Raw genomic sequence first — 27,690 nt, forward strand, 5'->3', positions numbered from 1 at the left:
GCTGGGACTACAGGCGTGAGCCACTATGCCCAGCATTTTTTGTTTTTTTTAGTTATGGCCATTGCTACAGGAGTAAGGTTGTATCGTATTGTGGTTTTGATTTGCATTTCCCTGATAATTAGTGATGTTTAGCATTTTTTCATATGTTTACTGTCAATTTGTATATCTTCTTTTGAGAATTGTCTATTCATGTCCTTAGCCCACTTTTTGATGGGATTATTATTAATTATTTTCTTGCTGATTTGTTTAAACAGTTTCTTGTAGATTCTAGATATTAGTTCTTTGTTGGATGCATAGTTTGTGAAGATTTTCTCTGCAACCCTGTGGGTTGTTTACTCTGCTGATTATTTCTTTTGCTGTGCAGAAGTTTTTTCATTTAATTAAGTCCCATCTATTTATCTTTATTTTTGTTGCATTTGCTTTTGGGTTCTTGGTCATGAAATCTTTGCCTAAGCCAATGCCTAGAAGGATTTTTCCGGTATTATCTTCTAGAATTTTTATGGTTTCAGGTTAGATTTAAGTCTTTGATTCATCTTGAGTTGATTTTTGTATTAGGTGAGAGATGAGGATCCAATTTTATTCTTCTACATGTGGCTTACCAATTATCCCAGCACCATTCGTTGAATAGGGTGTCTTTTCCCCACTTTATGTTTTTGTTTGCTTTGTCGAAGATCAGTTGGCTGTAAATATTTGGGTTTATTTCTGGATTCTCTGTTACGTTCCGTTGGTCTATATATCTGTTTTTATACCAGTACTATGCTGTTTTGGTGACTATAGCCATATAGTATAGTGTGAAGCCAGGTAATATGATGCCCCCAGATTTTTTTCTTTTTGCTTTGTCTTGCTTTGGCTATGTGGGCTCTTTTTTGTTTCCATATGAATTTTAGGATTGTTTTTCCTAGTTTGGTGAAGAATGATGATGGCATTTTGATGGGAATTGCACTGAATTTATAGATTGCTTTTGGCAGTGAGGTCATTTTCACAATACTGATTTTACGCATCCATGGCATGGGATGTGTTTTCATTTGTTTGTGTCATCTGTGATTTCTTTCAGCAGTGTCTTGTAGTTTTCCTTGTAGAGGTCTTTCACGTCAATGGTTAGGTATATTCCTAAGTATTTTATTATTATTTTTTTGCAGTTATTGTAAAAGGGGTTAAGTTCTTGATTTGATTCTCAGCTTGGTCACTGTTGGTGTATAGCAGAGCCACTAACTTGTGTACATTGATTTTGTATCCAGAAACTTTACTGAATTCATTTATCAGATCTAGGAGCTTTTGGGATGAGTCTTTAAGGTTTTCTAGGTATATGATTATATATCATCAGCATACAGCAGCAGTTTGACTTCCTCTTTACTCATTTGGATGCCGTTTATTTCTTTTCTCTTGTCTGATTGCTCTGGCTAGGACTTCCAGAACTATGTTGAATAAAAGTGAAAGTCAGGGCCGGGAACGGTGGCTCACGCCTGTAATCTCAGCACTTTGGGAGGCCGAGATGGGCAGATCACGAGGTCAGGAGATCGAGACCATCCTGGCTGACACGGTGAAACCCCATCTCTACTAAAAATACAAAAAAATTAGCCGGGCGTGGTGGCATGCACCTGTAGTCCCAGCTACCTGGGAGGCTGAGGCAGGAGAATCGCTTGAACCCAGGAGGCAGAGGTTGCAGTGAGCCGAGATCGCGCCACTGTACTCCAGCCTGGGCGACAGAGCGAGACTCTGTCTCAAAAAAAAAAAAAAAGTGAAAGTGGGGCCGGGCGCGGTGGCTCACACCTGTAATCCCAGCACTTTGGGAGGCCAAGGCGGGTGGATCATGAGGTCAAGAAATCAAGACCATCCTGGCTAACATGGTGAAACCCCATCTCTACTAAAAATGCAAAAATTCATGCCTGGCTGAGGATTTTTACATCTCCGTTCGTCAGGGATATTGGTCTGTAGTTTTCTTTCCTTTTTTTTTTTTTTTTTTTGGTTATATCCTTTCTGGTTTTGTGTATTAGGGTGATACTGGCTTCATAGAATGATTTAGGGAGGATTCCCCCTTTCTCTGTCTTTTGTAATAGTTTCAGTAGGATTGGTACCAATTCTTTTTTTTTTTTTGAGACGGAATCTCGCTCTGTCTCCCAGGCTGGGGTGCAGTGGCGCCATCTCGGCTCACTGCAAGCTCTGCCTCCCAGGTTCACCCCATTCTCCTGCCTCAGCCTCCTGAGTAGCTGGGACTACAGGCGCCTGCCATCACGCCCGGCTAATTACTTGTATTTTTTTTTTTTTTTTTTTAGTAGAGATTGGGTCAAGCTGGTCCTGCACTCCCAACCTCAGGTGATCCGCCTGCCTTGGCCTCCCAAAGTGCTGGGATTACAGGCGTGAGCCACCGTGCCCCACCTTGCAGTTACCATTTCTACCATGTGGCTAACTTGCCCGAGATTTGTAATGGTTCACTTTACTGATGACATCAAATCCAAGCTAAACCCAGTAAGTTACCCTGTCAGTGCCTCTTCAAAATCTCTCTATCATCATTTCTCCTGATGAGATTCTCCCATTCAGATATTGAACTAGCTGAGCTGAGACCATTGTTTTCACACACTTGTTTATCTATTTGTCTCGCTCTTTTCTCAAGTGCCTTCCCACATATTTCTACTTGCCAATGCCATTGCCCAAGTATTTTACTTCTTACATTTACAAAAACTGTGAGACTGCAGGAACTTTGAAAAACATCAGTATTTGTCCCAGTGTTACTAAGCAAAAGGGGCTTGCTGTCCAATGTGCCAGAAGCCTATACTGTGACACTGGGTTTTTGAGAAAGTTTTCTCAAAACCCAGTGAAGGGAGTCTACTAGCTATGACAAATATAGCCAGATGAGAATCAAGCCACTGGGTTTTTGAGTATTTTCTCAAAAACCCAGTGTCATGATGTTGGCTTTCTTTTTATTGCAAGTTGACCCACGAGGAGTCAGGAGTTCAGCTCAAATCTGTCTCTCTGTGCTGGCTTTAAGGCAGTCACTTTATTAGAAAAGCTTTAGGGAGTGGATTCTGGGAGTAGCAGGTGATTGATATAAGGAAAGGAGTGGTCTGGAAAGTCTTCAGGCTTCCGCAGTTATCTCTTCATGCCTCCTCATGGGTCCCATGTGCAAATTTGGGGGAAGTTAGTATGAACCATGTGGTAGAAATTTAAGCTTGTTCTACACAAACTCCAGTCACCTATATTGATTCCAACCAATTTTAGCCTGTTATGTTATCTGTCTTACAAGTGGAGGGCGTGTCAGTAAGTTGTTTCTTTTCTTATCTGCAATCCTGCAAACTCAAGAATTTCTGTTGGTCATTGGTGTCTTTAACTCTTGGGGGCATGGTTTCACCAGTCCTGAAGGATCCCTGTGCCTTGGCATCCTCATTTTTTATAACATGAGTTTGTATCTTTTGTGGGGTGGTGGAGTTTGAGATCTGTATATGTGGGGTTGAATTGTTATGTGGCTAGGTGCAGTGGCTCATGCCTGTAATCCCAGCACTTTGGGGGGCTGAGGTGGGCAGATCACTTGAGGTCAGGAGTTCGAGACTCGTCTGGCTAACATAGTGAAACCCTGTCTCTACCAAAAATATAAAAATTAGCCAGGTGTGGCGGCATGAGCCTGTAGTCCCAGCTACTTGGGAGGCTGAGGCAGGAGAATTGCTTGAACCCCAGAGGCAGAGTTTGCAGTTAGCCAAGATCGTGCCATTACACTCCAGCCTGGGCTACAGAGTGCGACTCTGTCTCAAAAAAAAAAAGAAAATTGTTTGGTGTGTGTGTATTCCAGATCCTCAGTGAGTTCCTTGTAGGAGCGGACCATGTTTGTGCACCTCTTCTCCCTCTCTTCCCTTACACCAGTGGTTCTCTTAGGCGTGGTCCCTGCCCAGCAGTATCAGCGTCCCCTCAGAACTTGTGGCAATGAAGATTCTGGGCCCCTGCACTTGAACACTGAATCAGGAACTGTGAGAGCGGGCCCAGCAATCTGTGGTGTAACTAGCATGCCAGGGAATTCTGATGGGCTAGTTTGAGAACCACAGCCTTATAGGATGTAATATCGGTTTACCTCACAGCGAACGAACACTCAGCTCACTGACTATTTAATTTGTAGACTATACTAATCACTGCTGATTTGTTTCTATCTCATCACAGCTCCCATTTACTGAATAGCTACGCTGAGCTGGACACTGAACTAGGTGCTGTCACATGCATTGTCCCTTATGATCTCACAGATACTTTGCAGAAGAGGGAGTGGCGTGTCCCACTTTATATAGAGATAAGAGAGGGGAGTCTCTGAGGGATATAGTAACTTGCCAAGGCTACACAGCTGGTAAGTGGCAGCCGGAGATTTCAGCAAGGCCTGTCAGACTCCAAAGCCTATGTTCTTTCTAGTGCCCCACCCTGCTTTTCGTGTAAACTCTTGCTCCCAGAGAATGCATGTGCCTGTGTGGCTGTCATGTGGTTTTATAATAAATGGTTGTAATACCTGTATTTCTAGATTTCTCTCATCATATACTTAACCCACCCACTAAGCAGCAGCCTTTCAGCTTTTAAAAAAAAGACTATTTTCCATTTAATAATATTCATTTATTTACAATGTGTCAGAATTAGGAGGTATTATAAAAGAGGCCTTTGAGATCATATTCTAACCTCTGTATTTTCACAGGTAGAGCCATCATATGTGCTACTCTGTTTTTGTCTCAGAAATTAAACTTTCATTGAGGTGTAAATTGGTATACTACACAGTTCTGACCTCTGAACTTCTAACTTTTTTTTAAAGTATTTTTTTTCTAAAAAAAAAAAAAAAAAAGAAAAAAGAAATGGGGTCTCACTATGTTGCCCAGGCTGGTCTTGAACTCCTGGCCCCAAGCACTCCTCCCATCTCAGCCTCCCAAAGTGCTAAGATTACAAACGTGAGCCACCACACCCTGTCTGTATTTATAACTTAAAAAAATCATGCTACATCAAGTCCAGTAAAATCTTAACTGATTGGAAAGAGTAATTTTACTGGTTTAACTTTGCCCTTCCTTACCCCCCTCATTTTCAAATCCCTCCCCTCATATTTGTACATACATTTTCCAACAGGTGGCTAAATATTAACTTTTATTTTTAAAATGCCTTGTAAGGAATCAAATACTTATTTCCATGCTAACTCACTGTAGTTCTTGGTTTGAATGCATTTAGAAAATGTAAATTGATACTGTTAATAATGATAACAGTTACGTCGGGATGGTGGCTCACGCCTGTTGTAATCCCAGCACTTTATGAGGCCGAGGCAGGCGGATCACTTGAGGTCAGGAATTCAAGACCAGCCTGACCAACATGGTGAAACCCTGTCTCTACTAAAAATACAAAAATTAGCCAGGCGTGGTGGCAGGCGCTTGTTATCCCAGCTAGTTGGGAGGCTGAGGCAGGAGAATCACTTGAACCCAGGAGACGGAGGTTTCAGTCAACTGAGACTGCACTCCAGCCTGGGCAACATAGCAAGACTGTCTCAAAAACAAAACAATAATAATAATAATAACAGTCAGTACTTACATAGCACTTACTTTGTTCCAGGTATGATTCTGACCACTTTACATATTTTAACTGCTTTAATCCTCGAATGCTGCTTGTAGCAGGGTCACTATTTTATTAACCCCATTTTCCCATTTTGTGGAAGTGGTGGTACATAAAAGCAAATAGCTTGTTCAAGCTCACAGGACAGAACCTGAAGGCATCTTGGCTCCAGAGTCTCTGCTCTTAACCACTCTTTAGAATGTCTTGCACGTTTTCAACCAGAGCTTTCTCTATATAACATATCACTTTACGCTTTTAAAATAGCATACTATTTATTGCAACTCCTGGGTTCAAGGGATCCTCTTGACTTAGCCTCCGGAGTAGCTGGGATTACTGCTTGGGGTCAAGAATTTTGTAAGAATTTTGTGAGAGCAGGGCAAGTACTCAGGCTTGCTGTGGGCAACAGGAAAAGTGGGGACGTTGTGTTATTTTGGGTCCCTTCATATTTAAAGACAAATCTAGTTGTAGTACTCTACACAGAGGAGAGATCAGATCTTGCTATGTCACTTTAGAGATTCTCTTTTGGTTTGTAGCCACAGCTGCTGTCTATGAGACCTGCTGATATTTGGAACTTTACCCTTTGTCATAACCATGTGAGGGGCTGGCCTGCATTTCTTAGCTTTCCATATCTATGTACCCTAGTTTAAAATTGCTGCCCGTTTCTGCCTTCCTTGTATTTGCATACAGAATTTTGCATACATCCTTGCTGACTAGAGTTTTTTTGGTGAGTATTTGGCTGCATGGCAAAGGGATGATTTTCCTGAAGGTGGCCAAAAGCTTTGGAAAGAGCTGTGGATGTGGGCTTTGGCATTAGTTCATCAGGACACATTCAGCTTGAGAGCCTTGAATTATCAAGAGGCAAGCAACTCATGTCTTCCTGTACAGTTGCTGTTTCCTGAAGAAGGCTGGCAGCATTCAGAACGTAACTTATGAACTTTAACCAAATGAGTGTCATTTGGTTTATCCTAAATTTAATGAGTTTGGGAAAGTCTTCTGTAGTTCATGGCACTGTGTTATAAATAATAGAATAGTTTCAGGTTCTGTCTGGTAGTTACTGTCTGATGTAGAAGCAGGAAGACCACAGGTGAGAGGAGGAGGAGACTGAGAAATGAGGGCTTTGGGTTAGATTACCTTAGTGCTTTTCCTAGTTTCCTGGGCATGGTGCACTTACAGTGAATGAGACCAGAGCTCCGAGTTGAGCTGCTGTGTTAATTGGTTGTACGATTTTAGGCAGTTTACTTCTTTGGTCTGAGTTGCAGCATCTTGAGAACAAGTGTGACTTTTTTTTTTTAAATGACCATTTCACCTGAGGTGACTTTTTGAAGTGCCACTCCAGCTTTGTCTATTATCTGATCCCCTGATGTAAGACTTAGATTACCTACATTCATATAAGATTTTTGTATATTATAAATATATTACAGAATTATTCACACTGGGAAATGAGTTGCTTCTGTAGTCTACTTCTTTGGGAATAGCTTTATATTTAACTTTTAAGCTAGTAGTTGCAAAATTTTAATTCCATATGTTACGTCATATGAGACTGCAGTGCATTATATGAGATCATGAGTGGTAAGCTGAGCATAGAGCATAGCCATAGCACATGTGGAATTGTTGACAAGCGTTAACTTTTGGATTATGGTTGACTTTAGCCTTCAGTATGGAGCTTCCTATTCAGTTCTAAGTGAGTTAGCCTGCTAACCTACATTTTAAATACAGCACTGTCCCTTATTGAGACTACGAATACACCTCCTTTCTCTTTCAGTGTAATATTTTTATTTCAGGTTTCAAGATTTTAACTTCTAAATGCTAAAAATATTACTGAATACTTGAAAACAAATTTCACTGTGTAACCCTTTTAGCTGTTTCTTCTGGATTAAGGGTAGTGTAGGATTCAGTTTTCCTAGAATCTTTAGAAGACTGTAAAATTGGTGATAAATTCTCAGTTCAGTTCTTATGAAAAAGATGTGGATTCATATTATAAATATACATTAGAGAAAAATAGAGAGCTAAACTTGGAACAGATTGGATTTCCCAAAGAGGACTCTGGGGAAAGCTATCTTTATTTGCCACTGTAGCAAATTAAGAGCACACAGTGAACTGTTCTAACACTGAATGCTATTTGAAGAGTAAAACAAAAGAACTAGCCATGGCCTCCTCATCTATTGCCTGAATGGTTGGCTTCTTTAAATAATTGTGCTGACCTTTCTCCTCTCATTGAGTGATGTCACTGATGCCACAGAAAGATGAGTAATAGACTCCTGTGGTCTTATATTATCATCTGTTGATACATCATTCCCATTCATGCATTTGCTCAGTGTTACAGTAAGCTTCCTTTTATTGTGAATTTTACTTTCATCAAGTCACAGATTTTTCTGTGACCCTAATACCAAGCAATGACATGCTTTTAAACTATTAGAATAATTTTGAGATAGTTTTAGTAGTTTTTTGGTAATTTTTTTCTATTAAAAAATTATATAAGTAATATATGATTATTGATAAAAAGGCAGAAAACATCTAAATATTACCCACTCTTTTAATAGTAGACACTTTTAATATTTTGGTGAATATCTTTTCAAACTGTTTTCTTTGCAAATATGTACATGTAAATAAATATATGGCCCAAGCAGAATTAGACTTTTTTAATTCCATATATATATATGTTTTTTATACATATATGTATTTATTTTATTTTATTTTTTAATTGAGACATTTCACCATGTTGCCCAGGCTGGTTTCGAACTCCTGGACTCAAGTGATCCACCCCACCTTGGCCTTCCAAAGCGCTGGGATTACAGGCGTGAGCCACTGTGCCCAGCTATATTTTTAGTATAGAAATTTAGCTATAGACATTTTAGTTATAGAAATTTTCCAGTTTATACAAAAGTACCCAAAATAGTATAATGAACTTTCATGTACCTGGCTCCCAGCTTCAACAGTTAACGACATATGGCAAGTCTCATTTCATCTATTATCTTATCCCCATTGGATTATTTTAAAGCAAATCCCAAACATCATGTCTTTTCTTCTGTATTAAAAAATTTTTTTTAATAGAAATTTTTTTTTTTTTTTTGCTATGTTGGCCAGGCTGGTCTCAAACTCCTGCCTTCAATCAATCCTCCCAACTCGGCCTCCCAAAGTGGGAGGATTACAGGCACGAGCCACTGTTCCTGGCATCCTGTATTCTTTTTTTAAGAGTTTGGGTCTATATTTTCCATGCTGGCCTTGAAAACATAATGAAATAAGTTTATATTTGAACACAGGCTGTTCCTTGACAGATGTGTAAATATTCTTTATGGTTGATTTCTTGACTTATGAAGGTCTTTTTCTTGTATTTAATCTAGTTTTAACTTTTTTTTTCTTTCTTTTTAAAAATTGTTTTGTAGAGGCAAGTTCTCACTATGTTGCCCAGGCTGGTCTTGAACTTCTGGACTCAATTTGTTCTCCTTTCTTGGCCCCCTAAAGTTCTGGGATTACAGGCATGAGCCACCATGCCTGGCCCTATAAAAAATAAACAGGCCGGTGCGGTGGCTCGTGCCTATAACCCCAGCACTTTGGGAAGCCGAGGCGGTCGGATCATTTGAGGTCAGGAGTTCAAGACCAGTCTGGCCAACATAGTGAAACCCTGTCTCTACTAAAAATATAAAAATTAGCCAGCTGTGGTGGTGCATACCTGTAATCTCAGCTACTTGGGAGGCTGAGGCAGGATAATCACTTGAGCCCAGGAGGTTGAGGTTGCAGGGAGCCGAGATTGCGCTACTGCACTCCAGCCTGGGCAACAGAGCTCTCTGTCTCAGAGAAAAAAAAAAAAAAAGTTGTGCCATAAACATTTTTTTAGGTTATTTGAGGATATTCGACATATATGACAAATGACTAACAGCACAAGTGCCAAGTGAGTAGTTGCAGTGATGAACTAATGCTGTTGAACTTCCGATGAAGGCGAGATCAAAGCTTTTCCTAACACTAGTATTTAGAAGATCAGCTCTCTGTTACCTGAATTGATTTGAGGCTGTATTCTTCAGCTCACGCCTGGTTGGATCAGAGATTATTTGAATTACAGAAGCCAAGTCAAGCATTTTGGCCGCTTGTTTTAGTAGCTGATCTCCATTAATGTTTAAGATATGTTTAATGTTCTCTCACTCCAGCTCTTTTGCTTCCTGTTTGAAACACAGCAGTGTACTATGTCCAAAATGCTGTCATTTGATGTACAATTACTGGCTACACGTGTTGTTTATTGAAATTTTATACATTATAGATTCAGTAGCTTGTTCTAGCTGACGCTGGGTGATTGAAAAGGGAGTAACAGCTAGATATGGTTAAAGGTGAAGTCGTATGCATTATGAACCTTGGGCAGATCACCACCTTTTCCTGGGCCTCGGTTTCTCTGTAGGATGAGGAAATGGAAGTTTGTAGGCCCTCTGCACAACTGGGGACTTAGGGCTGTTTTCACTTAGGAGGGGAGCTCTTCTACCGATTGTTGCTTTTGTTACTCAGCAACTTGAATTGGAAATTTAAAATCATTTATGTGCTCTGCAGAATATAATGAGCCCATGGATGGTCCAAAGGTTAGAACAACAGTATAGTAGTTAGGCAGCACACAGGAATTACTCTCTGCTCTATAATGCTCTTTAATTTACCAGTGTTGTCTCAACACTTTCAGAAAGGCGTAGAATTCTATCTTTAAAAAAATTTTTTTTCTAAGAATTTGAAATCATCTTGTGCAGAAATGAATGCATCTTGCCTTTTCGTCAGTGTGAGATATTGGTATTCCCTTTGGAATGGGAATACGTATTCCTATACATATTTAACAGAAGGGTTCAATAAAAATAGGTCATTTGAATATGTCAGCATTTTAATGTGATGAGATCTGGTGTTAGTATGTGTGCAAATTGAATTTATCTTGATGTTTATTCATAGCTTTTCTTTAATGAAGAAATCAGTATTTCATTAGCCTAAGGAAACCTCACAACAGCCATTTGTGGTGACTTGCCTCGCGCGGAGATCTAACCTTCCGTGGAGTACAGCATCAGAGAATTAAGAGCTGGTAAAGATGTTGCAGTGTAGCTGTTTTTTAAGTTCATCTTTAAGAAGCTACTCTGAAGGAAGAGAAGTAGATTTTAATAGCTAGCAGTTTCTAAATGACAGGCTGCCTTAGGAAAAAGTGACATGTGAGAACAACAAAAGCTTGTTATTTCAGCAGATGCTTGACTGAGGGTGCTAGGCCAGGGAAGATGCTGCCACAGAACGTCCGCCCTCTGCTTGTTTCTGCTTTCCCCTGGCGGCCACCCTCTCCCCACCCAATGCAGAGCTCCAAAGGAGGGGCTTTTGCTGGCCCCTGGGAGAAGCCGTCTGATGAGCAGCAAGCAATTCCAGAGATTGTCACTGTGAAATTTTTACTTAACGCATGTTACGCATTTTGTGACTGTGTGTCTCTTCTCATTTTGGGGTGACATGAAGGTGATGTTCCACACGTCTTACATCTTGCTATTTGCTGACGTTTGACTTGTTGTCTTGCCTACCTCCCCTCTGTCTAATTCTCTGTGCCGCCTCTCAAAGCCTTGCTGCGGCTAAACGCAGCCCCTTGAACGTGGGTGGCCGGGGCTCATTCCAGGTCAGAGCCCATCAGAAGTGCGCTAGAGACAACGCACCAACGGTTGGTCTTTAGTGAAGGGGATGGGTTTGGAATGCCAAGCAAGTGTGGGCTGTACTAGTATGTTTGAGAATGAAGGAGGAATGGAAACTAAGAAAGAGAAGCTACTGTTTTGGAAGATTATACTGGAAGGAAAACCTGCTGAAAGTGGGCTTCCACTGCTGGTGTCGTTCTCCAGGAAATTTAGGGCAGAAAAAAAATCTCTGTTTTTCCTTATGTCTATTTCTTTGAAGGTATTAATGAATGATGAGAATTTTCAAAGCCCATATGATAAGTAGCAAGTCCTTATGTATTCAGAAGGAAACTAATGTTTCCCGAGTGCCTTTTAAGTGCCAGGGATTCTGCTGGGACTTATATTATTCCATTTTAATAAAATAATGCTGTGAGGCAAATGATTGAAAAGAAGAGGCAGATCTGGAATCTAGGCCACACTGAGAAAGGCTGGAATATTTGAGTCCCACTTCAACAAGCCTAGGAACATGGAGTTACATGGTGATAGAATTGTAGAACTAGGTGCCACCTCACAAGTCTGTTGCACAACCCCAGCAGTAGAAGGTGGTGCAGTAGAAGGCACACGGGCTGGAATTTCGATGGCCAGACTCTACCACTGGGTTCCTCTGGGCGGCTGATTCTATTTTCTTGTTTATAAAATGGGAGTGGCAGTTGTACTTACTGCGCAGGTTTGTAGCGAGGTTTCAAAAAACTGATGCATGGAGGTGCTTTGTAAACTGTAAAGTGATGTACTAATATTTACTGATGGAGACTGTTTGCTTTCATGGATGGACACCCAAGAAGGCATTTATTCTTAGTGTTTTGGTCAGCAAAAGAATTATCGAGATTGCGCCACTGCAGTCCAGCCTGGGCGACAGAGCGAGACTCCATCTCAAAAAAAAAAAAAAAAAAAAAAGAATTATATATTTGCTTTTATATACATTTGGCTGTAGGTCTCTTGGTTTCTATCACTTTACTATTCTTTCCCTCCATTTTCAGAATTGTTTCCTTTCTGTGACAGATATTCAGTGGTAACCTTCTGTGTGCCAGGCCCTCTATTAGATGTTGGAGACAGGGAGGTGAATAACACAGATAAGTTCTTGTCCTTTTTGAAATGAAACACTGAAACTGTACAATTGATTACTGTTTGTTTTTCCTATGGGCGTAAGCGACCCAAGCCTAACTGACTTCTTATGTTTCTGACATACATATATTTTAAACAAGTGTTAGGCTCTTTACATACTGTTAATGCCAACTGTTCAGATATGTTGGCTGTAACTATTGAATTGAAGAGACTGTGAGAAACATGGATTGTGTGGGTCTTTCCATAAGATAAACCTGGTTTTGTTACCCCTTCAAGGGCAGTGGTAGGACTGTGGAATTGGCATCTGTGTGGTGCTGTGCAGCTGATTGTTACTTTAGTGTTAAACTGTTCGCCTACACGTGAAGTGTGGGCAGTTGAAGATGTTTGAAAATCACTGTGTGGTATTTTTGTCATTAGACCCACCCAGTTATTTCCCATTATGTTGAAGAAAATTTTGGTTAAATAGTTGAGCTTTGTTCAAAAGGTGAATATCAGCTCTGATTGGCCAAGGTCTCTTTTCATCTTCAGTGCCTCCCCCCACAACACCCCCCTGTGGTTTCACCAGGATGACAAGCAGATGTGGTCCAGCCCCAGGCCCTGGACTGTGGACTAATCAATCCCTAACAGGCACTAGCAGCCCCAAGCCTGACTAAGTTAAAAGTTCCACCAAGGCATGGTGGTTCACACCTGTAATCCCAGCACTTTGGGAGGCTGAGGTGGGCGGATCACGAGGTCAGGAGATGGAGACCATCCTGGCTAACATGGTGAAACCCCGTCTCTACTAAAAATACAAAAAATTAGCCGGGCATGGTGGCGGGCGCCTGTAGTCCCAGCTACTGGGGAGGCTGAGGCAGGAGAATGGCGTGAACCCAGGAGGTGGAGCTTGCAGTGAGCCGAGATCGCACCACTGCACTCCAGCCTGGGCGATAGAGTGAGACTCCATTTCAAAAAAAAAAAAAAAGTTCCGCCAAGAACACCTGTGGAAGAGTCTTTGCAATGTGGTTTATTTTGGATCTCAAGTTTTAAGATAGGCCCCTAGTTGTTCCACTTCTTTTCTAGTAGGTGATCCTTTGTGGCCCTTGGAAGTAATTTCTTGGTCACTTTTGGTCCCTGTTTTGGTTGTCTGAGATGTGGTCAAGAGGACTGATAATAGCACTACAATCGTTCTCTTCTGATTTTCAAAATGGCTTATGGCAACCTTTGATGCTACTCAGACTGCTCCAGCTAGTTTTGATTAATTCATTCAGGCTGTCAGTGACTCAGCAGCCTCCTGGCTTCTTTCTTGTTTTTAAAAGGAGCTGGACTTTCACAATATATGGAATATAGTTAACATATTGCAGCTAATAAGTGTGGCACATAGTGATAGGCATCAGTGAAGGGGGCTGGGGGGGCTCAGGAGGACGTGACATCTCTGCTTTTGTGAATATGAGGGTAGGGGACGTTTTTCTGGGTGAAAGAAGGAATGGCAGGAAAGGCAAGGTGTCAGAAGCACAGGCAGCAGCCAAGGGTCTTTGGGGTAATGTGTGTGGAGGGCGGGGGTGATAAGGCCACACTGGGCAGCCTGTGAGTGCTAAGCTGTAGGCCCTGCAGAGCCGTGGCAATGGTGGAGTGGGAGAGTGACCTAAGGCTTCCCGAAGATGCGTCTGGCAGAGTGTAGGGCGAATTGCATGTGATTGGAAATGGGTGGAAGGAGGCTGGCACAGAGCTAGAGAGGCTGAGCTAGGCTGGGGAAACCCAGGCTGGATGAGGGCCCTGAAGCTGTCCTTTGGGCAGGGGTGCCAGGCAGGGGACCCAACAGAGCGCCAAGCATAAAGCTGGTTGGGGTGGGGCTTAAGGATGGGAGGAGTGGACTTAGGAGGTAGAGAGTGCTTTGGGTGTAGGCCAGGTGAGTTTCTGGTCTGCCTGCATTAGGCACTTGGTAGCTGTTAGCTATGCCAGTAAAAGGATCTTTTACTTTTCTGGCAAGACTCTGCAAGACCGGTTCTCTCTTAGGTGATTCTCAGGTGGGGATGGGGAGGAAAGATGTGAAATTTAGGGAAAATAAAACTATTACCTACACTATTTCCACCTGATTCATTTAAAATTATGTCTAAGATTATAATTTGACACACATTTTTCAAAACAGCTCAGATATTTTTCGTACCACATCAGATGCTTCTGGGCACTGAGGAGTTTTATCAAGTGAAACTTTACCAGGCCCATGTGATGTGACATGGCTGTTGCCTGTGATGCCACAGGCTTCCCAAAGCCCTACTGAGGCCCACTAAGTTGGTGGGAACCAGGCTGCAAGCTTTTTGCCTTTGGTGGAATAGCCCCTCACAGGTTGAAGTCCTTCCTCCACATTTCTGTCCACTCAGCAGCATTCCCGAGGGAAGAGTGGGCAGGCAGGGCTAAGGTGAAGGCATGAACTGGAACTGGAGTGTTTCTTTTGCAGACCCTTTGTGGTACTGGAAATAAATTCCTCAAGGATCTATAGGCTCATTAGTGCCGTGCTAAACTGACCCAGCTGACTCTGAATTTCAGTAGTATTGTTCCAGAAAAAAATTCCAGCCAGGCATGGTGACTCACATCTGTAATCCCAGCACTTTGGGAGGCTGAGATGTGAGGGTTCTTGGAGCCTAGGAGTTTGATACCAGCCTGGGCAACATGGCAAGACCCTGTCTCTACAGAAAATTAAAAAAAAAAAAGTTAGTTGGGCATGGTGGCACGCACCTGTGTCCCAGCTACTTGAGAGGCTGAGGCAGGAGGATCAGTTGAGCCCAGGAAGTTGAGGCTGTAGTGAGCTGTATTTGCATCACTGTACTCCAGTCTGGGCAACAGAGCGAGACCCTGTTTCCAAAAAAATAAATAAATAAATAAATAAATAAATTCCAGAGATTTTAAGGATGAAAAGTCTAAGGAAGGCCAGCTGTGATGGCTCATGCCTGTAATCCCACCACTTTGGGAGGCCAAGGCAGGCGGATCACTTGATGTCAGTTCGAGACCAGCCTGGTCAACATGGTGAAACCCCGTCTCTACAAAAAATACAAAAATTAGCTGGGCGTGGTGGCGCGTACCTGTAATCCCAGCTACTCAGGAGGCTGAGGCAGGAGAATCACTTGAATCCAGGAGGCAGAGGTTGCAGTGAGCCCGATCGCACCACTGCACTCCAGCCTGGGCAATAGAGTGAGACCCTGTCTCAATAATAATAATAGTAATGAAGAAAAAGAAAAAGTCCAAGGAAAAGAGAAGTATTACATTTAAAAATGTTTACTTACTGATTGAGGCTTTGGTAACTAGTTGTTTCTTTAGTAGGAATTTTAAAACTATCACTTAAAATTTTTCTATTAAGTTGAGAACTTAATAAGTATGATGAGACTGTCAAATTATTTGTAATCAGTAACTCCTTATGCAAACTCATGAGCATAATGATGAAATTTAAACTTTCCATAGAAAAAATTAAGAAACAGTTGTGGTTTAATGTATTCTACAAATACTTAGCCTCTGTGGCAGGCTGGATACTCTGCTGGGGCTGAAGACCAAATACCCGGTTCTTAAAATGGGTAAGAATGTTTAATAAATTGGTTCTTCTATAAATTGATGTTTATCTGTCAGAATCTGAGTGGAAAAAAACTTATGGTGAAGAACTTAGGTAACTGGTAATAATTAGGATGCAAACCATTTTTTGAAATCTCAAAGTGTGTGGAATTATCAGAAAGCTGAAAAAAACTAATTTTGTGGAACTATACAGTGGCAACTGTTTAATAAAGTTCTCCTTAAAAGAGTTTTTATTATAATTTTTTTTAATTGATTATAACAGACATAAAACAATTCTGAAATCATATAAGTGATTAAATATTGAATGTTGTGGAACAAATTAAGTACTTGAGAATTCAGATACAGGAGCAGCACAAAGAATGGTTGGGAAAATCCTTGCTGTGGGTGGTGGAACTTGAACTGACGGGCAAGATTTCTGGGAAGGTGGGCAAAGGAGACTGTCCCTACCAAGAGGGTGACTTAAGCCAAGAAAGAGGGGCTGTCTGCTCTGGCCAGTGCTCATGAGTGGTGTGGAGGGCCAGTGAAGGGTGGAGAGGTGAGATGGTGTAGAGCTGATAGGAGCACAGCCTCACGACCCTGAACTTGCTTCCAGGTCCCTCGTCAGTGTAGTGTGGACACATTAGTGCCAGCTTTGAGGGCTGACTAGGATTGGATTGGATGATGAGTGTAAAGTTCCTGGTGCAGGCCTGGCACATAGGAAGTGTGACTAGGCCAGGCGCAGTGGCTCATGCCTGTAATCCCAGCGCTTTGGGAGGCCAAGGCGGGTGGATCACCTGAGGTCAGGAGTTTGAGACCAGCCTGGCCAACATGGTGAAACCCTGTCTCTACTAAAAATACCAAAAACAAACAAACAAAAACAAAAAACAAAAAATTAGCCAGGTGTGGTGGCAGGTGCCTTTAATCCCAGCTACTCAGGAGGCCATGGTAAGAGAAACACTTGAACCTGAGATGCAGAGGTTACAGTGAGCCGAGATCACACCATTGCACTCCAGCCTGGGCAACAAGAGGGAAAGTCTGTCTCAAAAAAAAAAAAAAAAGTGTTGACTAGACAGAAGGTGATAATTGCTGTTGGGGAGGATGGGGCTGAACCCTGGAGGGCAGGGGTGCTAGGTACTTTTTCCTACGTTGATGTGATAGAAATTAGGAGGCCACAGGCCAGGTGTGGTGGCTCATGCCTGTAATCCCAGCACTTTGGGAGGCTGAGACGGGCAGATCACTTGAGGTCAGGAGTTCGAGACCAGCATAGGCAACATGGTGAAGAAACCCTGTCTCTGCTGAAAATACAAAAATTAGCCGGGCATGTTGGTGCATGCCTGTAATCCCAGCTGCTAAGGAGGCTGAGGCACAAGAATTGCTTGAACCCCAAAAGTGGAGGTTACAGTGAGCTGAAGTCATGCCAGTGCACTCTAGCCTTGGCAACAGAGCGAGACTCTTATCTCAAAAAAAAAGAAAAAAGAAAAAAATTAGGAGATGTTTTGATTAGAGATAAGATGTGGCTAGAATGAATGAATAACGGTAGCTACCCAAATACTTCTGTGTGCTCTGTGCTTTCTGTTATCTGCAGCCTTCACCATTGCCCTGCAGGGGAAGGGTGGGCCTTTGATCTCCTATTAGTGAGAGGAAACTTGCACTTTGCCCAAGGCCACTTGGCTATCAAGAGGGAAGGCAGGATTTGAATTTAGGCTTGCCTGGTCTGGGCTCTTTCTCTCGCTACCAGACTGCCCCTGCCTGGGAAGCCATCTGCCAGGGGCTGATGACCCCATGGGGAAGAGGAATAGCTGGCTTGGGTCGTTACTCCTACTCCTAAAAAGGTGTGTGAGCTCAGAGTGCATGTTGGCAGACACCCCATCCCCCGCCCCCCAGAGGAGGAGGAAATAGGATGGTCACATATCAGTGGAAATTGAGTTAGAACTCAGTGATGAATGGAAAGAGGACAGGTGAGTGGGAGATGGTCCTGCTTGGACATGAAGGCAGGCACTGGGAGACCTGGCCTTTCTCTATCTGGGGTGGGGCTCCAAAAAGCTCAGGCCCAAGAGTGGAGTCCATAGATTTTTCAGAAATATAATTTTTTTTATGGGCACATAACCTAGCAGTCACTTCTGACTTCTTGGTAATTCTTACTTGGTAAAGGTGACATGTTGCCTGGCTGGACTTCTGCTGTTCCCATTTGGTCAGTGCCACTGGAAAGGGATTGGGGAGGGAGGAGTGACCTTAGGTGAGAGAGATTCTAAATGTTCCTTGGGGCCAGCCAGGTCTACTTTTGTGTCTTCTAGACAGTGCCACTCACACTAGTGTTGACAGACCAACTTTAAAAAAATTTTAGTCTATGTGGATTGATACTTTTGTAAATTAAAAAGAATTAATAGGAAAAGAAACTGAAAAAGACACACAGAATACAAACTCTAACTTTTTATCATTAGATTCAACAGGTATAAAATTTGTCAGTTGCCGTAAAAGTTTCTAAACTCTTATTCTCAGTGTCTGTGCTACAGGCAGTGCATTTGACTGCAGACTGAGAAACTAGTCCTGGACTGGTGCACTTCAGGAACGCTGACCTAGGAAGAAAGATTGTTAAGCAAATTAGTAGAATGAACAGGATATTTTTAGAATATTTACCTGATTTTTTTTTTTTTTTTTTTTTTTTTTGAGATGGAGTCTCGCTCTGTCGCCCAGACTGGAGTGCAGTGGGACGATTTTGGCTCACTGCAAGCTCCGCCTCCCAGGTTCAAGCGATTCTCCTGTCTCAGCCTCCCGAGTAGCTGGGACTACAGGCTCCCGCCACCACGCCCAGCTAATTTTTGTATTTTTAGTAGAGATGGAGTTTCATCATATTGGTCAGGCTGGTCTCAAACTCCTGACCTCAGGTGATCCACCCGCCTCAGCCTCCCAAAGTGCTGGGATTACAGGCGTGAGCCACCGTGCCTTCTGGCCCATTTTACCTGATTTAACAATAAAAATAATCTCTTCTCATTTAAAATACTTCTATCTTTTCAGTAAAGTTCCATATTGGGAGGCAGGGATATAAAAATATACCAGTAACTGAAGCCAATATAGTTGTGAGGGGTCCCTAAGTCTAACCCTAAACTGGTGGCAGTACTTGGAAAAATAGGTGCTTTTACTTCCTCTGTTGTTTCTGAGAAACATTACGTATTTTTAAATTTATATTAGACTATTTTCTCTGTTAATTTCTGGCTAGCCTTTAAATTGATCTGTGTATTTCAGTGCATAATTTTAGGTATATCTTTCAGGGGAAAGTTCCCTAAGTGGTTGTTGTTGTCGTTTGTCTTGCTATGTCATCTAGCCTGGAGTGCGGTGGTGCAATCCTGTTTAACTGTTACCTTGAATTCCTGGGTTCAAGCAGTCTTCCCACTCAGCCTCCTGAATAACTGAGGCCACAGGCACGCACCACCACACCTCACTGATTTTTTATTTTTCTTAAGCAAACTAAAAAAAAAAAAAAAAAAAAGTCTCAAGAGTTGAATATGCTGATACAGTAATTATGTATAACTTAATTGTTCGTATTTCAAATTGGATTTTTGTTCTCTAGCTGCCAGTTATATCTTATTTTATATTTGTAGAGTTTTGTTTTGTTTTGTTTTGTTTTTTTCTGTGGATGTCTTCCTCGTTCTGAGATGAATGGCATGTGGTATTCTCTCAGGCCAGGATTCTCTTTCCCTGCCATCCGAGCCGCTCAGAAGCTGCCTTCCTCAGACAGCCTGTCCGACAGTGGCCATCGTCCCGGGCCCCGCTGCTCACTCGCAGCACTCAGCTGAGCTGCCTTCAGCCCGCCTTGCTGCACAGCGGCCGCTCCCCTCCGCTGGCCACTTTTCTCCTCGCTCCGAAGTCAGGACTCCCTTTTGTTTTGTATCGTGCTTTGTATTACACTTTTCAAGGCTCTTTCATGTATATATTCTCTTATTTCATCCTCCAGACAATCCCATGAGGTTGGTAGAACAGAGATTCTCATCTCCGTTTTAACTGAGGTGAGGCTGGGAGAGTGTCCGCATGGCATGCACCCTCATTCCTTTGCCCTGGGGCTCCCAGAGCTACTTGTTACCGCTCAGGTCCAGACTTCCACATGTGCGCCTGTAATTTTGAGGTCCTCTTTTCTACTCAGTATTTATATTTGTTATTGGAAAGTCAAACATTAGAATACTTGGTTCAATGTCACAGGCCTCTTTGGAAGAAAGAAATCTTCAGAACCTGAGGGGGCGGTCAGTAGAGAACTAGAGCCGGGAGCCCCAGAGGGCCACACAGTGTGAACTGGGTGTCTTGAGGGACAAGTTCTGCTTCAGGGTTAGTTGTCTCCACTGGAGATTTTCAGACAAGAGTGGGAGGGGGTGGGTTTCCCTTATTTCACCAATAAAAGCCCAGCGTATTGGGATGCCACAGGACATTTCTCATGAAGAAAAGAATCCTTGAAAGTGGGGAGGGCACGTTGAAAAATCACTTTTCACCCAAGTGAGAAATCATTTGCTTTTGACTCTCTCTCCCCATCCCCTTAATGGTCAAACAGACCTGGGTTCCAAATCCAGCCCTGCCACTTACTAGGTAGGTATGGTGACGTTGGTCAAGTTATTTAACTTCCCTAAACTTGTTTTCTCGTCTGTAAAATGGTAAAATATTGTCCACTTAGGAGCATTATTGTTAGGATTAAGGACAATGCATGTAAAGTCCTTTGATTATGGCCTCAATAAGTGAATGTTCCCTGAAACCTACTCCAGAAGAGGGATTTTGACCCAAGAAGGGAGCCACCTGTATAGAGTGGGCTCGCAGTGGTTCTTAGACTTGAGCGGGCATCAGAGTCACCTGGAAGGCTCTTTACGGCTTGCTGGCCCTCCTCCCATAGTTTCTGATTCATTTAGTCTGGGGTGAGGTTTGAGATTTTTGCATTTCTAAGTTCCCACATGCTGCTGCTGCTGCTTCTGGTTTGGGGACTACACTTTGAGAACCACTGGGCTGCAGGTAACTGGCCAGTGGGCATGTAGGTGCTGTAGATACATTTGAAAGCTGAGCTTTTTATGTGGTTACTCTGTTAGACACTGCTTGAAATGCATTTTGGAAATACTGAATTTAATATCTCAAGGATATTTCCTGCTGAAGTCCAGGAGTCTTTGTTACATATATTTGAAGGAGAATAAGTTGTGAAAGTAACAGTTATAAACATATTATAGATAGTCTAATAATATCTAATTGGCTAAGGTATGTGAAAGTGCTTTTATAAAATGTTAGATGAATGTTAAGTCACAACTGAAAAAACATTTTTAAATAACTTTGTTTTTAAGATTAAACATCATAATGGAGTATAAAGTAGCATAACTTAGATTTCTCATCTCAATGTGCTGTTTACTGTATGTATTTTTCTCTTTCTCCTCCAGGCTGCTGACTTGAGTAAACCAATAGATAAAAGGATATACAAAGGAACACAGCCTACTTGTCATGACTTCAACCACCTAACAGCCACAGCAGAAAGTGTCTCTCTCCTAGTGGGCTTTTCCGCAGGCCAAGTCCAGCTTATAGACCCAATCAAAAAAGAAACTAGCAAACTTTTTAATGAGGAAGTAAGTAGCACCCTGTCTTAGCTGTTAAGAATCCCTTTAAGAGTTGATACATTCTTACCGAGGGTAGTCGGCCTTATTTTGCACTTCAAGCTAAGCCCATTTTTTATTTGCCCAGCCCTCCTACCTAGTATGCCCAAGTTTAAATGTGGTGGATTAATTTGTTGACCTTATCTCTTCTTCCTTGGGGTGACTGTTTTGTGCATTTTTATGGAGCATGCTCAGGTGTCTATAACAGGTGTTTTAAAACTCTTCTATAATGGAGATAGGGACAGTACTGTAACTCGGTATTTATAATTTAAATAAGAAAATGTAGAATTCCAAAGTTGGTTTACATCACCAGAACATTTCATGCAGATCAAAGAACTTGATGACATTTCCTTAGGCTGCTTAAATTGTAGCCAAAGCTTCTGTATGTATGTTTGACAGTCATTTGGCTAAGGAGTACTTCACTTGCTCTTGAAAATAGTTACTGTAAACTCAACTTTGACATAGTTAGAAATCCTGGCACTTAAAGTTTGGTCACATGACATAGCTTTTGCCAGTGTTATAGTATGTACTGGGGTTTCTAGTATCTTCAGTTTCATTCTGGAAAGAGCCTGAGATATCTGAGCTGTCTGTTCAGGAACATGTCAGGACTGTTAAATGTGGCATATAGAAATTGCCAAGTAGATTATATTTTTTAAAGCTGTTGGAGCATCTTTCAGCTTCAAGTATTGCTATTTCATATTTAATATTCTTCCTCCTCTGTTTCAGTATGACTTTTCTACCAAGTGGAAAAGATAAGGTAGCCTTGCTGAGTTAGAAGCCCTGGGTTCCAATCTCTACTTGGGACCTTGCCCCTGAGGCGCAAGGGTCAGGCTGTGTAGGACCCCCTCCCTTTTGCATTGTTGCATGGTTTTAACATCATTAACTTGGAACAAAAACACATTATAGAGTATGGTTTTTAAGAAATAATTTTGTTTGGGGAAGAAAATTCAAATTGACAAATGGCAGTTAAAATTTGGATCCTTTTGCAGTCATGGTACTTGCTATTCATGTAAATCAGTATCCACCCAGGGTGCTCCTGTTTGACATTGCCAGTGGATTTGATAAGATCTTATGAACCATGCCATCTCTTCTAGTTTCCTCTGAGTTGACTGGAAACAAACTTGCCATCTGGACTGACAGATTGTAGAGGAAAAGTATTTAATCCTATTTTCCATTAAAAAAAAGTTAAGCAGAAAATATTTTATTTACCTAGATGTTTTATTAGTATCATCTGCGGAAGTGATTTCTAAGTAGCTGGATGATTATTTTTTTGGTGCTGGGTGGGGGAGCAGCGCACAAAATTGGCCTCCTCTGCACTGTTAGCAGAAATTGTGAATTTGGAATCATTGTGGGTTTTTATTGTTTAGGTAGGGGAGAGTGTGATTGAGGGGGCAGGGATTGGAGCCATGTAAGGGCTGTTAGTAAACAAGACCCGGAGGCAGCCCTGGCCGAGGATGGTACAGAATGCCGCTTAGAGAACAAGAAAGTTTTGTGTGTCGTGGCAGGGGGAGGGCAGGGAGTTGGAGACCACACGTCCCCAGAATCTCAGGGCTCTGGGAGCACTCAGGCTGCATCGGCCAGAACTATCCCTGCCCTGGTGACTGGGAGTTGCAGGCTGGAAGGCAGCTCCTCATTCTTCATGATTTAAGCATGAGTTATCTCATACTCATTTTACATTTTATTTGAGAAATTGCTATTTAGAATGCTAGGACTGTGTGTGGTTTATTGCCAGCTTCGCATTTACAGCTTGAGGCTGAAATTGATTGCCCTTCATAGTAAGGAAATCCTCTGGCCATGTGGATACATTTTTATCAGATTTTGGTCAGAATGTCTAAGAGCAAGGGTCACCGGAAGTTTGTTCCTTAGAGAGTGCCAGGAATGGTGGTGAAGTAGTCATTGTGTTGTGCTTTGCTGTGGTGTGAGATTTACAGGTTTCAAGGCACTTTTACTATGGCCTCTACAGGGAGGGTGGGGAGTTGTTCCCGTTTTACAGATGAGGGAATAGTCACAGAGCACATACGTGAATTGTCCAGATCAGGTAGCAAGTTGATGATAGAGTCGGAACCAGAAATTCATTCCAGAAACTCATTGGTTACAGGCCCCACCATGCGTGGTTGCCAGATCAGCTGTTGCCCTTCCGGGAGCTCACAGTTTAGTAAGAATGGACAGAGAGTACTGGGCATGTGTCAGCTTAGCGGTATGAACAAAATACCAAGGGCTAGCTGCCGCAGGAATTCTTTAGTATGCGTCACGTAACATAAAGTTTTTTAAAATGTTAAGTTCACTGGGGGAGTTCCAAGAAATGCTTTCAATAAGTGACGTTTGATCTGGGTCTTAAAGGGTACATAGTCATTAGAGGAGGGTAAGGAAGGCCTTCAAAGCTGGAGGAACAACTAGGCATGTGAAAGAACATCCAGTAACAGCTTGGCCACATCACGATGTGGGACTTGGAGTGTCCGAGTTCGAAGCTGGAAAGATAAATTGGAACCAGCTTGTCTTATAAAAGCCCTTTCATGTCACGTGAAGCAATTTGGAACTGACACTGGAAGATGTGGGGGAACCTTTGGCCTTTTAATCAAGGGAGTGACAGGATCAAATGTGTTTTTTTAGAACTCTTGTCAGCACTTGTGGAAGGTGGATTGGAATGAAGAAAGACAGAATGAAGGTAGCAAGACCAGTGAGGAGGCTCTAGTAACTGTCCAGGTGAGAGCTGAGGGCTTGAACTAGAGTTGCTGCCATTGTTTCATTCATTCACGACAGGCAAAACTTGCCCTCCTGTGACCCCTCTCAGGAGGGAAGAGAGGTGTAATAAATAGCACCACCCCGACACACTGGTGACCACAGACGGTGACACTTCGTGATGTAAGAGGCAAGAGAGCAGGCCTGAGAAAGGGAGAGAATAACGGAGGTCTACTTTATTTACTTATTTATTTATGAGACAGAGTCTTACTCTGTCACCCAGGCTGGAGTGCAGTGGCGCAATCTTGGCTCACTGCAACCTTCACCTCCCAGGTTCAAGCTATTCTTGTGCCTCACCTACCCAAGTAGCTGGGATTACAGGCCACCTGACTAATTTTTGTATTTTTAGTAGAGACGGGATTTCACCATGTTGGCCAGGCTGGTCTGGAACTCCTGGCTTCAAGTGATCCACCCACCTCAGCTTCCCAAAGTGCTGGAATTACAGGCGTGAGCCACCACACCTGGCCAACACAGAGGTCTACTTTAAACTGGGAGGCAGAGGACATCTCTCGGAGGAAGTGGTATGTTTTAAGCTGAGCCTCATGTGAGAAGAAGGCCAACCAGGTAAGGAACTGGAGATGGAGCTTTCCTGCAAAAGGAATAGCACGTGAGGGCCCTTGAGCCCAAGGAAACTGAAAGAAGGACGGTTTACCTGGGGAAGGTGGCATGAAGTAAGGGCATGAGATTGGAGGGCCACATCACTTAGGGCCTGATCCAGATTTGTTTCTTAGCCTGAAGTACGGGATTCCTTAGAAGGGAGCAGGTGCAGAAGGCAGGCAGATTGGTGTTTTTGAAAGGTACCCTGGCTGCTTTTTGGAGACTGAATTGGAAAGGTGTATTAATAAATCAGGTTTCTGGGTGTCTCTTGCTGTGTTGGGTGAGACTGGGAAAGGAGCAGTTGTCAGGGAATGGAGGGGAAGATCAGAGGTTCTGGTCTGTACTTGCTAAGTTTGAGAGGCCTGTAGATGGTGGGCTGTATGGATCTGGAGCACAAAACTAGGGGCCACAATTTGGCAGTTGTCAGCATCGAAATAATAATCACATCCTTGAGATTAGATGAAGGGTCTTTGGAGAGATGATGGTGAGAACAAAGAAGGCCTGGGTCTGAGGCCTGATTATACTCCAAGATTCTGGCCATCTCAGCTACTGCTTTCAAAGGGGCACTTAACACACAGGTAATTACCATGACACTTACAACTTCACAGCCCAGAATGCTGAGGGCTCGGACACCAGCTCTGCCACTTTCTGCTTGCAGGATGATGTGGATCTTACCTCTCCTCGGTTGGAAAATTGGTGGGAACAGCACCCACCTGAGAGGTTTTTGATGAGGCTCAGATGAGTGAGTTCAGGCAAGGTGTTTGTGAAGGGCCTGAAGAGCGAGCCTTGGTGAATGCTCAGCAACGTGGAGGTTGAGAGAAACTCAGGCTTCCTTTCCTGGGACGGGTGGTGTTGGAAGGAAAGGCTTCTGTGGGAGGTGAGATACCAACCGTTTTGAAATATAAATAATTAATTTTCTAGGACAAGCAGGTAGGAGCATGGCAACCCAGGCAGAGAGTCAACATGTGTGAGGCTGAGGGTTGGCCCGCTGGTCACAATTCCAGCAATGTGGCCTTTCAGTGTTCCTCACCAGAACCCCTCTCAGACCCGCCTGCTACCACACGTGCACACACCTTCACACACCGCATCCCCAGCATCAGTTACTCTGGCCTTTGCCTCCTTTCTGGTGCCTGGTACATGAAAATAGAATAAATGTTGGGATGGACAAATGAATGAAATGGAATTATAAATTTCAGAAATCCACCTGAGATAAACATGGATGAAAAATTCCCATCTGGGAACAAGTATATTTTAAAAGATGATTTTCCCCCTGTCAATTAAAAATTGTGTGCATTTAAAATGCTTGTTGATAGAAAAATTGGAAAATAGAGAGGTACAAAGAAGGTAGGAAAGCATCACCTCTAAACCGCAACACTCACTGTTGACTTTCACAGTCTGTGATTGTTTTCAATGAGGGGACACCATAGGGCTCACGCCAAACTTCACCTCCACGTCTGGCCCTGATCAGGTCAGCCCAGTGAGCATGGGCAGGCCCTGCCCTCTTCCCGCTCCCTGGGACTGTCCCCAGTCACACTGGAGGTCCTTGCACTGGAGGTGCATCTGTTCAAGACCCAAAGAAAGTCGAATGCCCAGTCCTTTCTAGCCCCTCTCAGGAAATCATCCCCAGCTCCCTGGAGTCTCTGCTTTCCCCAGTCTTCCAGAGTAGATTTTGGGTTTCTATTTGTAGCATTCTGTACATATGATGCCCTTGAAAATGTCTAATGGGCCATTATTGAAAGTATCTTGGTGCAGGGTTCATCTGACAAGCTCCCAGATCGTGGAGCGTGTCCTCATCATCAGAGCTGCCCACAGAGGAGAGTCATCCGGTCACATTCAGCTCACTGTGGTGAAGCACCCCACAGGGGCGAGGAGTTTACTTTTTAAATTTTTTTGTGGTTGTGTGTGTGTGTGTGTGTGTGTGTGTGTGTATGTGTGTATGTTTAGTTCACTCTGCCCTGTTCTGAAGTTTGCTTTTTATAACTAATGGTTATATATTTGGGGAGGAAGAGTTACAAAGGGACAGTTCCTATATGGTAACGAATACAACCTTGTTGTATTTGTAAAAATCCTGATTTTGGAGTATATTCACAGAATAATAACTTTAAAGGATTTTCAAGTATGTGTTAATTGTTGGCTGAAATATAAAATGTTAAAGAACTTGGCATTTGGCTTCTTTCGTTACTGACACGATACCCTCTGCTGTTGCCCTTCTCCTCTCGCAGGCTGTGAGGCTGAGGCAGACACACTGGGTAGGTCCCACGTCTCCTTGTGGCATTTAGATCCAGTCTTACTGAAGGGCATGCTGAAGAGGAGATGGCCCTGACTCCTGGGGTGTGGAGGGACACTGCTGCCAGCCCAGGCTGCGTGGCACATCCTGCCAGCTGCAGGTGCCTCCCAGGCGTGGGGTAAAGCTTAGCAGTGTTCTGTCTATTCTGATACAAAGGAATGGTCTGTACATTTTGTTAGTTTTGTTTCTGTTGCTTTTCTAATCAAAGGAAGGAAATGAGCCTGTAATGATCTACTCCTTAAAGCTTGAACATAGATAAGATGACATCCGATCCCCTCTTAACGTGGCTTTGAAATACCCTTTCCTGATACTTCCTGAGCCCTCTTCAAATGCCTTCACATTATCAGAGCCTTTAGTTGCCATTTTTGCTTGTGGTTGCATTATGGCTTTTCTAGTAGCTGCTGTGGTTTTTGAATTGTGTCAGTATTTTTGTTATAAATTAATATATGCATTTTGAAATGCAGATCCACTCACCCCCAAACTAATTTTTGTTTTTTGCTTATCATATTGATAGTAATGAAAAAAAAGAAAAAGAAAATGAAGTGCCTTAGAAAGCATCAGTGTAAGTTGCTTTCACAAAATGACACTTTGATGTGGTTATAGACTTATTTTTATTCTTGTTTCATTTTAACTAGTCTAGTGTATTTAGAAAATCTTGTCTGTTGATGGC

The 27,690-nt window shown here is 42.7% G+C and overlaps 1 protein-coding gene across 27 annotated transcripts in view; it reads left to right on the forward strand.

Moving 5' to 3' along the window:
• The window catches only part of WDR20 (WD repeat domain 20), an 83,206-nt gene that overhangs the window by 33,212 nt on the left and 22,304 nt on the right, over window positions 1-27,690 (forward strand). For 7 of the 27 annotated variants that reach the window (XM_054530554.2, XM_009249492.4, XM_009249493.4 and 4 more), the window contains exon 2: window positions 21,188-21,370. The exons of 3 other annotated variants lie outside the window; for them this stretch is intronic. In XM_054530554.2, the coding sequence (XP_054386529.1) occupies window positions 21,188-21,370 (183 nt within the window). Of the gene's footprint in view, window positions 1-2,892; window positions 4,322-19,740; window positions 19,793-21,187; window positions 21,371-24,007; window positions 24,101-24,485; window positions 24,701-27,690 lie in introns of those variants that run through there. 17 more of the 27 variants (XM_024231798.3, XM_054530551.2, XM_054530553.2 and 14 more) reach the window with 10 other exon arrangements.

This window comes from Pongo abelii, chromosome 15, assembly GCF_028885655.2.
Source record: "Pongo abelii isolate AG06213 chromosome 15, NHGRI_mPonAbe1-v2.0_pri, whole genome shotgun sequence".
Classification (NCBI taxonomy): Eukaryota; Metazoa; Chordata; class Mammalia; order Primates; family Hominidae; genus Pongo; species Pongo abelii.